Genomic DNA, 14709 nt, shown 5'->3' with positions numbered 1-14709 from the left:
CCAAATACAAATTAAGTGACAACAGACCATAAACAAAGCCTTTTTCTCCAGACTGACCCTGGATTTCTATTTGGAAAGCAGACTTGAATCTGAAGAAAGAAGTGGTGGTTGAGCAGAAATATATATCACATTTTCAAACTACCATATCATTTCTCACCTACTAGTTTTTGAAGAATGACTCCAACATGAGAAAACTTATGGATGATTAAAGAACAATGTGCTAAATAACATGCATCTCCTTGTAAGGTGACTAAGAATACTAAAATAAAAAACAGGAGTCACAGTAGTTTCCTTTTTCATCTTTTAAAGAAGGAAAAGTACCCACACAAAACTGTCACTCCAGCTGAAGTTGTGTGAGGCTGATACTCTCTTTAATGACAACCAGGATTACAAGACGTATTTTGTTGTTTTGCTTTTATGCATTGGGTATTGCTTTAATCTCTTTTTGACTCAAGAAAATTATGGTACCTGTGATGCAGAATAAAAAAGAGTCTTCTAAAATTAAAACCCAATACCATTTCACACATCTGATCAGTCCCTCTCTTATTGTCAGATGTTGCAATGCTACAGTTTTTCATGACCCATCTGGGCAAACCTGTCCCAAACAAAACACCTTTACCAGTGCTCTTTCTGACACTCACAGAAAAATCTGTAAATGGCTGGCAAAAATATGAATGCAGGCTTGTAAATTTATTTAGAGACGGAGTAGAAATTTTCTACGCTGTCTATCCCTAGGAAGCCACAGATAAATAATGAAGAAACCGTAAGGCAAATACTGTATCTCACATATGCATGCATGCAAATCAAAGTACAACTTTCATGCAAACTAGATAATGCACTTCTAAATGTACTTAACTAAGATATATATGCTGTCTCTGAGGAAAAAGAATGAAATTATGCCACTAATACCATGACTGTCCAAGACATCCTCAAAGGATAAAGAAAAAACAAGAAAACTGGAGAAGGAACAGAATGGCACAACACCAAATACTCTCTGTAAAAAAATAAAAGACAACACACAGCTTAGAAACATGAATTGCAAATGAAGACAGAGCCCACAAAGCCAGCAGAATTCTGTAGACTGCTCCAAAGACATCATCTTCGATATTTGTAACACTCTATTCCGTACCCTTAAAAGGAACAAGGTTGAAAAAAATAAAAGCATGTTAAACAAGGCTATGGACTGTCAAAGAGACAGAAACCAAGTAACAAGAGTAAAAGAAGAAAGTACAGTTCAAGATGTAATACACAAAAAGAAGCCCTTCCAATGAGAATGAAAAATACCCACAATACACAACAGAAAAAATTCTTTGTAAATCACTAAAATTCACTGAGCCAGTAAGAACACTGGGAATTACAAATCTTACCACTCCTTGTCTGCTGTGCTTGTCCTCATCAAAAGCACAATATACTTATTTTTTTAAACCACAGAAGTAGACCTCAACGTGCTCGACACCACCAGCTAATGAGAAGGACAATTGTCAAGTGATGCTATCACTCCTAATTTTATGGAGTTAGAATTGACGAAGAAATAAACTGAACTGAGCAACTGTGGTAACAACGTGAAGCCATTTCAGAATTCAAATCAAAATGCTGTCTTCAGTTAGGAAGTTGTAAAAGCCCATACTTGTACAAATTAAAAAAAAAAAAAAAAAAAAGCCAGAAAGCCATAGCAAAGAGTTTAAGGAGAGACATGGGCAAGAATTTATCCCTTTCTATGGCATATCAAGAAAATCTACATTGCTTGTTGTTGTTTTAAGCCTGTTTTCCTTTTCTTTTTTTAAATCAACATCTTGTCTACTTTGACTTGCCTCAAAACCTGATTCAACAGGTATGAGAACGACAGGTTTCTGACAAGCATATGGAAAACTAATGAAAATACTGAATAAAAATTATTTACTCTTAATTCTTCACTTTGCTATAACTACACAAGAATGAGGACATTGCTGTCCTTAGCAAAAAAAATCCAGCTTTTTTTTTTAAACTTCCTTTGCTTTTGTTAACATGTATTACATTCTAAGAAAATGTAAGTATTATGAAAAAAACTATCTAAATTAAGGTTTCCATTTACTGATATAGTGTACCAGTTAGAAAGATCTTGTGACCTTCCACAAACAGACCTCAGCAAAACTTAGAAGAAATACAGGATTAAAATACTTTTGTCCATCACCTCTCTGTCCCAATACCATGCACCAATACCACAACCACTCACACTTCTGAAGACAGTGTAGAATTCGGTGGGAAAAGGGCACAATAATCCCCTGAAGATCAAGAGTCTAATGACCTTTTCTATGTTAAATTAGGACATACAGGTGCACTGTAGTGGATAGCAATCAATACCCACCATACTTTAAAAAAAAACATAATCCACTAAGATAAAGCCACATCTCTTTAATTTCATAATTTTATTGCCCTTACATACAAGATTTAATGTGAAATTCTACTTTACCAAAAACTTCCATACCACTGTCATGCTTCACCTCATTGCTTAAAACCCTAGGAGTAAAAGGCCCTCCTGCTTTGCTACTCACACATGCAACCTACTAAGCACTGCATTTAAGAAAATGGGTATGAATCATGGTTTGCTTTTCATCATATGCTCCAGGTCACAGAGAAGCTAAGGCACTAGAAGCCTCCTTCTACTTCTTACAGGAAAAATTCATTAAATCCTTCATCACAACTCTATTGATTTGCTCCCTTCCACCACTCAACACAATCACAGACAGCAGAGGGAACCTCCTGTGGTTATTAACAATTTGGGGGCGATAGTGTTATGGCTGACTTAGCATGTGCCTTAACATTTGAGTTTTATATGTCAAAAGATTTAATTTTTTCTGAACTTGGCATCATGGAAGATCATGAGATACCACCGTGCAGCTTTAACACTAAATCTGTCAAAAATTTGGGCTTGTAGATATATGAGTAACTGTGGTTATCATGTATGATTGCAGCTGATACATGACTGTGTTACAGAAAAAGTACAAGGTGCTGTCTGGTTGTTAAAGGGTTCCTTTTGTTCCTGTAGACTTCACTGTGCTGTAACAGTGGTGATGGTTTTGCTGTGAAACCAGGATGTATGTCCCAAAATCCATTAGCTCTAGTGCCTTTATAAATGGGTATGTCTGTAATGCCCACCAGTCTTTCTACCTATACCTGTAGCTAACTCTTCTATCCTAGCCTATGAACTCTTACAGATACACAGTTCTTTATTCATTAAACTTGTCAGGCAGCCTAGTAAGAGTTCTACATGCAAAGTGAAATAGTTCTACAAATTTAATATTTAGTTGTTTCACTTCAGTGCGTTACTGCCACCAAAGGGCAGAGAGAAAGGAGTGTTGGAGGGAACCAGGGCCTCCCCGTGCACGTGAGCCAGTCTGCACTCAAGAAGGAATGAGAGCAGTAAAAGATGCTACCATTCTGGGTTCGTATCAACATATTTATCCGGTATCACCAAAAAGTGGAGCAAGCAGTCCCACTGATTCCTTAATAACTCAGAATCACAGAATTTCTGGTTGGAAAAGGTCTCTGGTGGTCATCTGCTAGCAACACTAGGTAGGGCCAGCTAGGGCTTTGTCTAGTACAACCTGGACAACTGCCAAGGATGGAGACACCATGGACTCGTTGGGTAACGTGTTCCAGCACTGCACTACCCTCCTGGTGAAAAGCAATTACTAAATTATTTCTGGAACTGTAAGGATTGCTTTGTCTCTTACCACTGAGTTCCTAACATTGATTATGTTGGCTATTCACAACTGCTTCTGTTGAAGTATGTCAGACAGGTAATAAACAGTCTATCAGGTCTTGTGAGATGCTCAGCTTGCTTTCAAAAGCAGTATTTCTAACTCCTGCTGAAACCAATGAGATTAGAGGGCAGCCTGCACATCTCAAGATTGATTTGTTGAAGTTTAAATCCCCTACAAAAAGTCAAATTCATAACACTAGAGAAAAAAGAATGCATTAGCGTATTGCAGCGCTGCATAGTTTATCTAAATAAATGTTGTGCATTAACAGTGTTGCTAGCTTCTAACTAGAAAGCAATCATGAAGACAAACTATTTTATTGTATTAGCTTTACTGTGCAGTAGGTACAGACAAAGAAAATATTTTCTACAACTAACCTTACCAATTTTTGGCATGACTGCCTTTTTCAAGAGTACTGCTATACTAGACTTCTCAATCTGTTTGAAACTTAGCTTAAAAGAAAGTAACACAATCATCATGCTAACATGTTAAAAATGACTGATAGTGTTTTTCATCACCCCACAACTGACAGGACAGTTCCTTAGTGTGTTAGAAAGACAAAAGAATTTTTGACTAGCATTTTAAAATAAGACTTTTCTAAAGCTACCAGACTTAACTAACTTCAAATCTCTGAGGCAGTCAAGTAATACACATACCTGCAATTGGAATATTCTGTGAGACTGACAACTGTACATCTCCAGTCCCAGGTGGCATGTCAATTACTAAATAGTCCAGGTGACCCCAGTCAACCTAGAAGACAACAGTAAAAATGTATGTTGGAGGTCTGAAGTGGTTTTATTTAAGGCACTTTGTGTTTTATGGCAGTCCTTGTTTCCTATAACGTAAAACAAGTGAACCAAGGACACCTCAAAAGACTGCTACTGAGATGCCTTTTAGTCACACTTTCAGTACAGGATCAAGCCATTATTTTTCTAAGAGATGCAATCTTTGCTGATCACTCAAACTATGAGCGCAACTTTATTGTTAACTTCATTAACATAATCCTTATTGAATTCTTTCCCCCCCAAAAAGCAACAACAACTTAAGACTTTTACTTTGCAGCTGCTTAATCGCAGGCTAGAAGCAAATGTTAGGTAAAATTCAGGTTAAAATTCCACATTTCAAATACAGCTTAGGAATTGTTTCCATTCATTTAAAACCAATTTTGCTTGCTTCTTATCACTTGTTTGAAACTACATATAAATCTTTAGCAATTTTTTTCTGGTTTGCTGTTGCAAAGTTAGAGCTATCACTACCGAATTTTTTCTAGGAAAAAGAACTGTTGGGAGAAAACAAACAAACAAACAAACAACAGATTTGTTAAATGAAAATCACCCAGTATAATTATACAAACTTACAACGTACTTAAGACATCACACAATTTTAAAAGTTTACTGGTTGCTGGGCATCAGATAAGAGTGACCATTAAAGATACTAGGCTCAAGTATGAGAATGCTGGAATGCTGTGATTATTTACATTCTTTACTAGGAAAGATTTCCAGGAGAGCCAAATAACTCTCTCCAGAGCACCGTGTACCGCAATAAAGGTTCTCTTCCTGAGAACAGAAATGGTCCTATAATGTAAAGCCAAGCTATACTTCACATAACAATTTCCCAACAGTTTAACTAGGCTTCGGGAAATCCTCGATTCAATTCTGACATGGTGCAGGTTAGTACCAGCATGCTCTTACTAGCCAGCAGTAATGTGTGAGGTCTTCTGTCTCTGCAGTACAGAAGCTTTAGAAATCATAACCACGTTAAAAATAAAGACCCACAAATGCCTCCTCCTCACTTTTCTCTCCACACAGACATAATGCAATTACATGGTATGTTTCTGATTCATGCAAAATAAGTAAGATACAACAGTATGAGCTGCTTTAATAGAGGAAAATACCAAACAAGAGCAGGATTTTACTTTCTCTTTTATTTTACACATTCCCTCAGTGTCACTTTAACAGCAAAAACAACTAACATTCTGCCAGTCCCCCAGCTACTGTCTTGGAATGTTAGACCCTGTCAGGGGAACACTCATTCATTTTCACCCAGTTCTTGTAGGGATGATGACGTTCTGGGGAAGCACAAGCGATGTGAAATCCAGACCACTAACCCAATGTAGCACTCCAGTGAGAAATGGAATTTGGCACACCTCCCTTTCCTCACTTTCTATACAAAGGCTGCAGAAGCAGTAAATGGTGCCTAAGATAGTCTAGCTAAATAGGAAATGCTACTTATGTTAACCACAGCAAACACTGCACTTTTTTCACATTTAATATTGATCTGTATTACCTATAATATCTGCATTATTTTATAATATCTATATTTTGTCAACAAAAATTACATATACCTAGCAGATTTCTGAAAATAATTATCATTCGTAATCATACTGAGACTATATGACCCCAAAGAAAAATTACATATATGTGCAAAAATGTATGTACAGAAACATAAGCACGGGATAGAGAAGCCAGTTTATCTAAAAAAAATATGCCTTTTACTTTGTTTTTCTTAACTCATCTTGCTTAGTTATAAAGCAATATAAATGCCAGTGCTGATGAATGCCTCCTTTTCCAGTGAAAATTACTTTGCTTACTTGAAGGCATGAACTTTATATTTCTATGTTTCTTAATTAAAAATTAACCATTATAAAGGTGACAAATTGAAATTACATAGATGTTAAAAAGTAGCAGTAGTTTACAACATGAGTAAAGTCAAGTTCCTTAAAGATTCACAACTAAACACACAGATCCTCTATAAATAGTTAAGTGTGTAAATCTTAATATGCAAAAATGAATCCTTCATAACAATCACAACCATTTTGAAACACTAAGGTATATAGAGTTCTACTTTTTAAAATGGATTAACTCAAAATACCTTTTTTTCCCCCAATGTCTTCATAAAGGCTGATCCTGGCATCTTTTGTTAAGTCCAAATTTACAAGTTCAGTAATCATATTCTCCTTCCTTAAATACTTTTACAGCAACTATGAATAAACTGGTTTTTCTACTTTCTGCATTGCAGCAAGACGCAGTTCAGAAACACATCTGAGTGCCATTGCACTACTATCATTCTGACATAGTTTCCAATCACTTTGTCTGCTAAAAACTCTTTGTTCTTGAAGAAACTTGGATATGAGTAGTTTTCAGCCCTTTTCTCCATGAACTCAAAGTCAAGTCCTTTTAGGTACAGCGCTGCCTCATGAAGTAGTACAAGACAATCCAAACTGCACCCTTATCAGAGGTAACTGGTTTTTTCTTTCCCATAGCTAAAAGCTGTCTGGTTTTGCATATACTTGCTGTCCCTAACTTTAAACTAGCTCTTGTGGAACAAGGCAACTTTCCGGGTTTGACCTATAGCTTTACTTTTCACTCTTACCAGAGGTTCTGCTCCTCCAACCTCTTCAAGCACTAGTCTCTTTCATGTGGTCCTCCTACCTAGCAAACATTACAGTTCCCCAAAGAAAAGGTCTAGACCTACTCCATTACTATGTGGAACACTAACGGAGAAGACCTCAAACGCCAGTGCTCAAACCCTTTCCTAGGCTTTCAGTTTTGTGGGGAAGCACAAAGCAGTTGCTGCTCTTCTAAGCAGAGGTAGCTGCCTTGGTAAAAACGTCTCCATGTAGAACCTTTAAAGTAAAAGAACAGTTTTATAAATAGCTTACTGCTTCAAAAACACACAAAACAATTGTTCCTTGAGAAGTTAGTTTCAAAATTTACCACATATAGTAGCATGGGAGAATGGGTACAGAAATCAGAGGGCACCAGACCTTTCTGCCTCAAGCTTCCTTAGTGGGTGACTCCGTAACGCCAAAAAGAACTTCCAACATGCACTTTCTGGATTGTCCTATGAGTAATCATTTTTATTAAAGTTATAAACCTCTGAAAACAGAAGTTACAATGGAATCTTAAGCACATGGTGAATCTCATGGTTAATCTCATTGCTAGGCAACAGGAAAAAATACTCTGTTAATACATGGTGCAATTAAATTATAACAATTTATGGCACTGAAACCATCTTATTTCATGTATTTTCTTTAAATTCATGGATTGAAAAAAAGAAATTAGCTGTCTTTATCAAACGAATTGTGCTCCATTATAATACTTATAAATCTGAGCACAGAAAAATGGAGAAGCTAGACCATCCCAGCAGCAGTGGATAGGATGTGTTGCTGCTGTGCAGAGTAGGAGGAAGACAGGCTTTTGTCACACCAGTTCAGAAGAGGCAACAGTGAAGATGTCCATATGTGAGAACTACCCTGCACACACCTCTCAGTTATGCCACTGCTGTGGCGCTGAACTGGAGAAAGTCAGATGGCAAACTAGATTGGAAAACCGCTCCTCATTAAAATTAACCTTGTTTATTTTGGATGTAGTCGAATAGTTATCCTCACAATTTTATTCTCTTCTTTTTCATTTGTAATTCGGGGTGAGAATGGAGAGCTGCACCACAATGACATAGCTATAGTTGCTGAAAAGAATTGAGCTAGTGTTTTTACCCAATAGCGAGCAGTGTCCTCTAGACACATGGATTTGCTCAGACTTGGGGTGGGGAACTCTGCACCTCATCCCATTTCACTCTGTAGACTCCCTTTTACTCTCTTCTACTCTGCAAGAAGTAGATGATGAACACCGTGGAGTTCAGTTGCTCCTCCATTACCCTCCCAGAGAAACACAAAAGCAATATGACAGTCTTTTATTAAACAAATTATTGAATGTAATTTGGAAGGTATAACAATTTGTTATAGAAGTGTACATATTATTTAATGGGAGAAGAAATTCCAGGTCTGTTACTAAATTTCAGCAAAGGAGGAAAAAAAGAGGGGAAAGACTTTTTAAATTAAATTTAGAACTGGAACATATAATCAGAGGAGTGGCTTTCTGAAATCTACTATTGCTATTCATTCAACTTTATTAAACTGGGACGTATAATCAGGCTGTGATATAAAACACTAATTTGAATGCAAATCCTGCTTATATGCAACAATTTACCAGATCAGGACCACCAGTCCTCATGTTCTCAATCAGTTCTGAGAGTGTCTGTATGCAAATGTGGCTGCATACAAGTAAATGAGCTCAGATTAACAGCACATTACAGTAAACGAGTTCCCTTTGCAAGCAATAAGCAGACAGCAGTTACAAAAGCCTGCCTTGTAGCATCTGAAATCTGTCAGCACCTTTGCACATACAGAAGTGTTAATATCTTTGCCCCTCTAATATATACAGTGTGTAAAACATTTCAAACCATAGAAATGTAATTGCACTTTCCTTAACTATAGCATTCATCTTTTTTTAAAAAGGTTTAACTTGACATTTATTGTTAAGCAATGTAATTAAGTGCCATGTGCTTCTGTGTATTTTCGCTTGCTCAAACACCACGAACACTTCTATGCAAATTACTTTAATCAATCACTCTGTTTATGTGACAATTCATAATCAAAATACCAGATACACATTTTGAGTAAGGTTTCCAAATAGCAAGTTAAACCCAAGGTAGAACATAGAGATACAGATGGCATTTCTGCTGAGGAATGAAGCCTGAGCATCCTCTGTGCACAAGGCAGAAATGACAGAATATTAGCACAGAAGGATTGCTACTTGTGGTTTTGAAGTAATCCTGGTGTTTGGTAAATAACAGGAGATATTATTTATTTCTTCTTCTTAAGAAGAATACATGCAGAGTTTCAATCAAGCAGCACTGCAGGTGCAGACTTGGCAGCAGCCAACCAAACTCTGAACACCAGTATCAGAGAAGTACCAAGAGCTACATTGCAGGCAGCTTAAGGTCTATTCCTGCCAGGTCCCCCCTCCTCCTAACTACTTTGTTGCGTATATAAATGATTTAACACAGGCAAACAGCTGAACAAAATAAAGGTAAGAAATGCTGTTGTTCAAGGAATATCTATATGTATATAACTGTTCACATATATTTACATCTTTTAGTGCAAGATAAACAAATATTTTAAAAGATTTCCTTGAAAAGTTACTTAAAGATTCTGCTTAAACATACATAGACATTAGGAACAAATAAGTAGTTTCATGATGTCAGAAAACAGATAATTTAGGAATAGTATAATGAAACATGGCATTTTAATTAAAAAAAAAATTATTTATTTTCACAAATATTTGATAAAGAAAGGAGACATTCCCCAGACATAAACCAGAAGATTTTTAGTCCCTATGGAAACTTGCTCTCTGGTAGTGAAGTAACTACTTATACCATAGAAGGATATTCCGATGTAGGGATTGGCGCACGGAAGATCTCGCAATGGTACGGGAAGATAGGGTAACACCCTCCTCATGACAGAGCTACCGCGTAACGCAAGTAGGTGGAAACGAAGTGAGACCCTATATAAGACGCTGTTTGCTTTGAATAAACGCCATTTGTAGCATCCTCATATTGGTGTCTGTGCTCTTTGGCCCAGAGGTGGGATGTAGTACCTCTGTGCCGTCTCAGCCGGACGTGGTCGTCGCTAAGATAAAGGCGACAATTCCATAGTGCTTAATACAACTTGACACTTTCTGAACAAAGACAACTGCCCCTTTGACTTGTCCTCTGATGCTTAACCAATCTCAAAGCCTTGCAATCTAACACCATAAAAAACAGATGCACTGCAATGGTTCAAACTCCCTCTAAAGTATTTCCGAGCAGCCTGTTCTGCAAAGTTCAGAGCAAAATTGAGGTGAAGCATAAGAACAGTTTGCTCCAAAGATTTCCACAAAAAGAAGGAAATTCTCCTATTCTTTCTCAATATAGGCTAAAAGTAACTTTTAGAAATAAGTGCCTAGGAAGAAAGCCAGGGTCCTGTTCAATTCAACAACCAAAACAGAAACTGGCCTCCTCCTCCCTGGTGTCTTTTAATAATGTTAAGAACTGAAGGCAAATGTAGTAGCCTGAAGTTTCTGTCACCTTCATTTATATAACCTACAAAGCTAAACAACTCCCAGAAGACCACAATAAAGAGGTTATTCTCTACGGGGTGTTCTAGGAGACAGAGGGAAAGCACTCAAGACTGGGCTCCTACTTACCTTCAGAAAGCCCAGTCAACATCATGTCATCCTGAAGGGAAGACAGCAGACAGCTGTGGGGCACATCCACAAGACTCTGGGGACAATCTCTGGGGATGACTGAAAAGGAATATTTCTGTGCATTCCCAGCACAACTGATGGAGCTTGCATCAGCACTACCATGTCTAAAAGACTCTTCCACTAGGTTCAAGTTGTTACTACAAAGAGTTTTCGTGAGCTGAGATTCCCATTTCTCAGGGATTCAAAGCACTTACTCTCTAAAAGACAACAGTTTGAGAAGCAAACTTTTATTATGCAGTCAGTCTTGAGACTGATCATTGATCTGCTGCTCTCTACCCTTGACCCACAAACAGTCTGCACTACATAATTTGCAGAAACTTTTCTTCGAAACACACATCCTTTTTTTCTTGTTCTATAATACAGAACTGTCTGTAGTTCAGCTGCCTAATAATGACATCTGGAAAAGAAATACAGAACGATGCAACTTTCTATTCCTATGTCTTTTAACAATCAAAGTAAGCACAAAAATAAGGTAATATAAAGGTAAACAAATCAGAATAAAGTGGGCTAGCATCACATCATCAAACTAATCACCAGGTTGATGCAGCTATGTTAAGCACATCATCTAAACTATAAATTCTCTTTGAGCTCTCCCAACTAATACACAAAGGCAAAAGCATTATTTAGCTATCAAACCCAAAGCCAACAACACATTTTTAAGGCAGTATTATCAGGACCCAGTTTAAGCTCATACAATTTATATATGCTGCCTGATTCAGATTTTCCCTACAATAATAACAGAAGGAAACGTTACAAGTGTTGATGACAAATATCAAAAGGGAGAAGCTTATTAAGCCCACTCCCCATATGTATTGTAGCCTATATTTTTGTCATGATGTTAAAAGCTGATATATAGTTTAAGACTGAATGCTGAAACTATGCAACGGAAAGCACTGTTCCTAATTCTCTTCACAAGTTATTTAACTTCCTTAAGCTTCAGTTCATATTCTGGTACAATAAGAAAATTAATCAATTCCTTATTGGGGTACCAACAGACTAATATATGCATCATTTCACACCCATCATCAAGACACTGATTTTAAATTAGCGCTTAAACTAAAAATCATTAGATTAAAAAGGTCAGAAAATTCAGTTTCTTAAGTACAACATGTAACACTTTTTTGTACAGAAAAGGGAACTTCTACAGAGGCCAGTCTAAGGCCTTCAGAAAAAGAATTACAGAAAAAAGTAACATGACAGATGTTATTCAAGTCACTTAAAATGTTGCTGAAGAAAACCCTCCAATTTTACCATAAATTGTGCAATATAAAAACTGGAATGGAATCAATTAGATGTAGACCACTGAACTGAGGCCAAAAGACAGTAAATCTCAATACAGGACGGGTTTTTGCCTGGTGAGATGTTATCAGATTTCAGAGTAAGTAGCCTTGGGGTGAAACATTAAATTTCAATATTAAAATGTTATTTTATTTTTTTTAAATAACCTGTTTTTCACACATATGGACAATAATACATCCTCCAAACTTTCCGTACTTAAAATTCACAAGCACATCCTCTCCAGTCACTGAATTCAAAATAGTCTACCCTTGCTAATGAAACCAGCATTGGAGAGTCTGCTTGAATTACCTCAGAGCACAACAATCAATACTCCCAACAAGAAGTCACAACAAGGCTGCACAAAATACAGAACCTTTCAACTCCACAGGAAGATTCAAGAGGATGAGAGAGTGTGAAAAAAGAATGTAAGCTAGAGCATGTGCAAGAGCAAGCAAAGCAGATCAGTGACTTGCTGGGATTCTTCACCATGGGACTGTGAGGTTGGTATACGTTCTCTGTTAAAAGAGCCACCTTTAGGTCAGAAAGGAGAAAGAACAACTGCATATAGGTTGTCCTTATGAAAAGTGCAACACAGAAAGTTCATTAAAGACACAGACAAGATGTAGAAATGAAAATAAATACGATTTTAATATTGTACACATTTTGCAGTTGCACACGTAACGTTCCCCCAGTTTAAAGATGTGCTGAATGTCTTATTCCTAGAGTAATAAAAGCATTTACTAGGAATTAGGCAACAGATAATCTGTGAAAGCATCGCATATAGATTGCCAAAATAATTGCTGTGCCCACAGAACCATGCTTTTGCATTCACTAGTGCCCTCAGTTATGAATCTGTAACAATAAATTAAAAGTGTAACTTGTATTCTAAACCTAATTAAAATAATTTGCTGAAGGTGCCAATACCATGAGTTTCGGGGACATTCAGTGATTACTGCCAAGCAAGGAAGAGTCTTCATATTTTCATTTGCTTCCCAGATTTTTGTTTAGCTCCAATTCTTAGTTAATGGTTTTTATACAGAAGAAACTGTTTATATCTAGCAGAAAAAGTACTTAAAATAGGCACCCACTTTAGTTGCATAACAAAAAAGCAGTATTCTAAAGGCATCATTCTGCTGGGACAACATATTCCTTCTTTTAAAAGATACTGTTGATGGAGCAAAACGCTGTTAAGAGGAGAAACATCTAAAACATCTACCGCAGCTTCATAAATAGTACAGAAAAGTGGGTTTTTCTTGGCGGGCGGGAGCAGGACATGACACACAGACACTAATTTCTGGTACCTTAAGCACAATTACTTTACATTTGTGTCAATCACTTGGTATGTGAGAAATAATCACTTCCTACAAAGAATACTGGTACAAAAACTGCTGCTGTTCTTGGATATCTGCAGTTATTTTCTGGGAGCAAAAGAGATATGGGAGGATGGTGTGAGTGAAAGATCAGCCTGTCAGCTTCCAACAGTCAGAATGCAAGCTGGATTATTAAAAAAAAAAAAAACCAACACCAAATCTGTGCAATCAGTTTAACATCTAATTAATTCAATATTAATTTTAAAAAGCTTTTCATATAGTTATATTCATAGTCTATTTACTAAGTAAAATTAGTGTGTAATGCTAAATAATGTATCAATGTTCAGGGTGGGGAGGTTCCAATTTTGTTTTGATCAAAAAGATGAAAAAGAAATGCTAAAAAATGGGAAAAACATACCTAAAAAAGCAGCTTTGGTGAGCTCCACCTACACATTCAGAAGCATCCCTAAAAATTCCCTCAAAGATCTTGACTACTCAGGAAGGGAAATACCAAAATCTCCATTGAGCACCAAGTTTCAACCAGAAGCCCATTTAGGATCCATTAATTATAAACACATTTGCGAGAAAGGAGCAAGTCTTACAGGCCCAATGCTCTAAATGCACCTGCCAGTGATAACACTGAATCCAACACAAAGCTGAGCACTTGTAGCCATTAAAAAAACCAACAAAAAAACCCCTAAACCAACCAAAGCCTGTGGTTCTGCTGTTATAATTGTGGATGTTTAATATCATAATTAGACATATGACAGAACCTATCTATGAACTGGAAGATGTAAGTTTCAATTTCTCAGGCAGGTGGCACCTACCTGGGCCACTGTACAACCAAGAATGCAAAAGACATAGAAGCAACCAGGACCCTATATAAGGCCAGTAGCTGAGATATTCACCTGGAAAGCTGAAACTTCGGATTAACTGAATTTGCTGCATAGCACTGGTCACACTCCCTGCTCACATGTCTAGTCCTGGCCCCAGGAATCTTGCATCCCTAGCTGTAGAGCAGAAGGTTTTGACTGCTGTACATGATTTCAGAGCACTCTCCTGGGTAGCAGGAAAAACGGGCTTAAATGCTAAACTAAGAAAGTAACTGAACTTGCAGCTCCCATGTCCTGGCTGAATAGTTATGGAAACTTCCCAGGCTGTTATTATGAACAGAGAATAAGTTTGTCAAGCTAAACCAAAAGAAAGGTCTTGGCACGTAACAGAAGATACTTGATTTTGGCTCTAAATCTCTGCTCCACAGAGCTGTCCGATACAGGCTACAATTAGGTGCTGAAA

The 14709-nt window shown here is 37.1% G+C and overlaps 1 protein-coding gene across 3 annotated transcripts in view; it reads right to left on the bottom strand.

The window, feature by feature from the left end:
- NUBPL (NUBP iron-sulfur cluster assembly factor, mitochondrial) overlaps nucleotides 1–14709 on the bottom strand; it is an 89294-nt gene that overhangs the window by 28913 nt on the left and 45672 nt on the right. For all 3 annotated transcript variants that reach the window (XM_052782577.1, XM_052782576.1, XM_052782575.1), the window contains exon 7: nucleotides 4397–4490. In XM_052782577.1, coding sequence (XP_052638537.1) covers nucleotides 4397–4490 — 94 coding nt within the window. The remainder of the gene's footprint in view (nucleotides 1–4396; nucleotides 4491–14709) is intronic.

Source organism: Harpia harpyja, chromosome 3, assembly GCF_026419915.1.
Source record: "Harpia harpyja isolate bHarHar1 chromosome 3, bHarHar1 primary haplotype, whole genome shotgun sequence".
NCBI lineage: Eukaryota > Metazoa > Chordata > Aves > Accipitriformes > Accipitridae > Harpia > Harpia harpyja.
The sequence above is the reverse complement of the archived record's forward strand: the minus strand, read 5'-3'. Positions and strand labels throughout refer to the sequence as shown.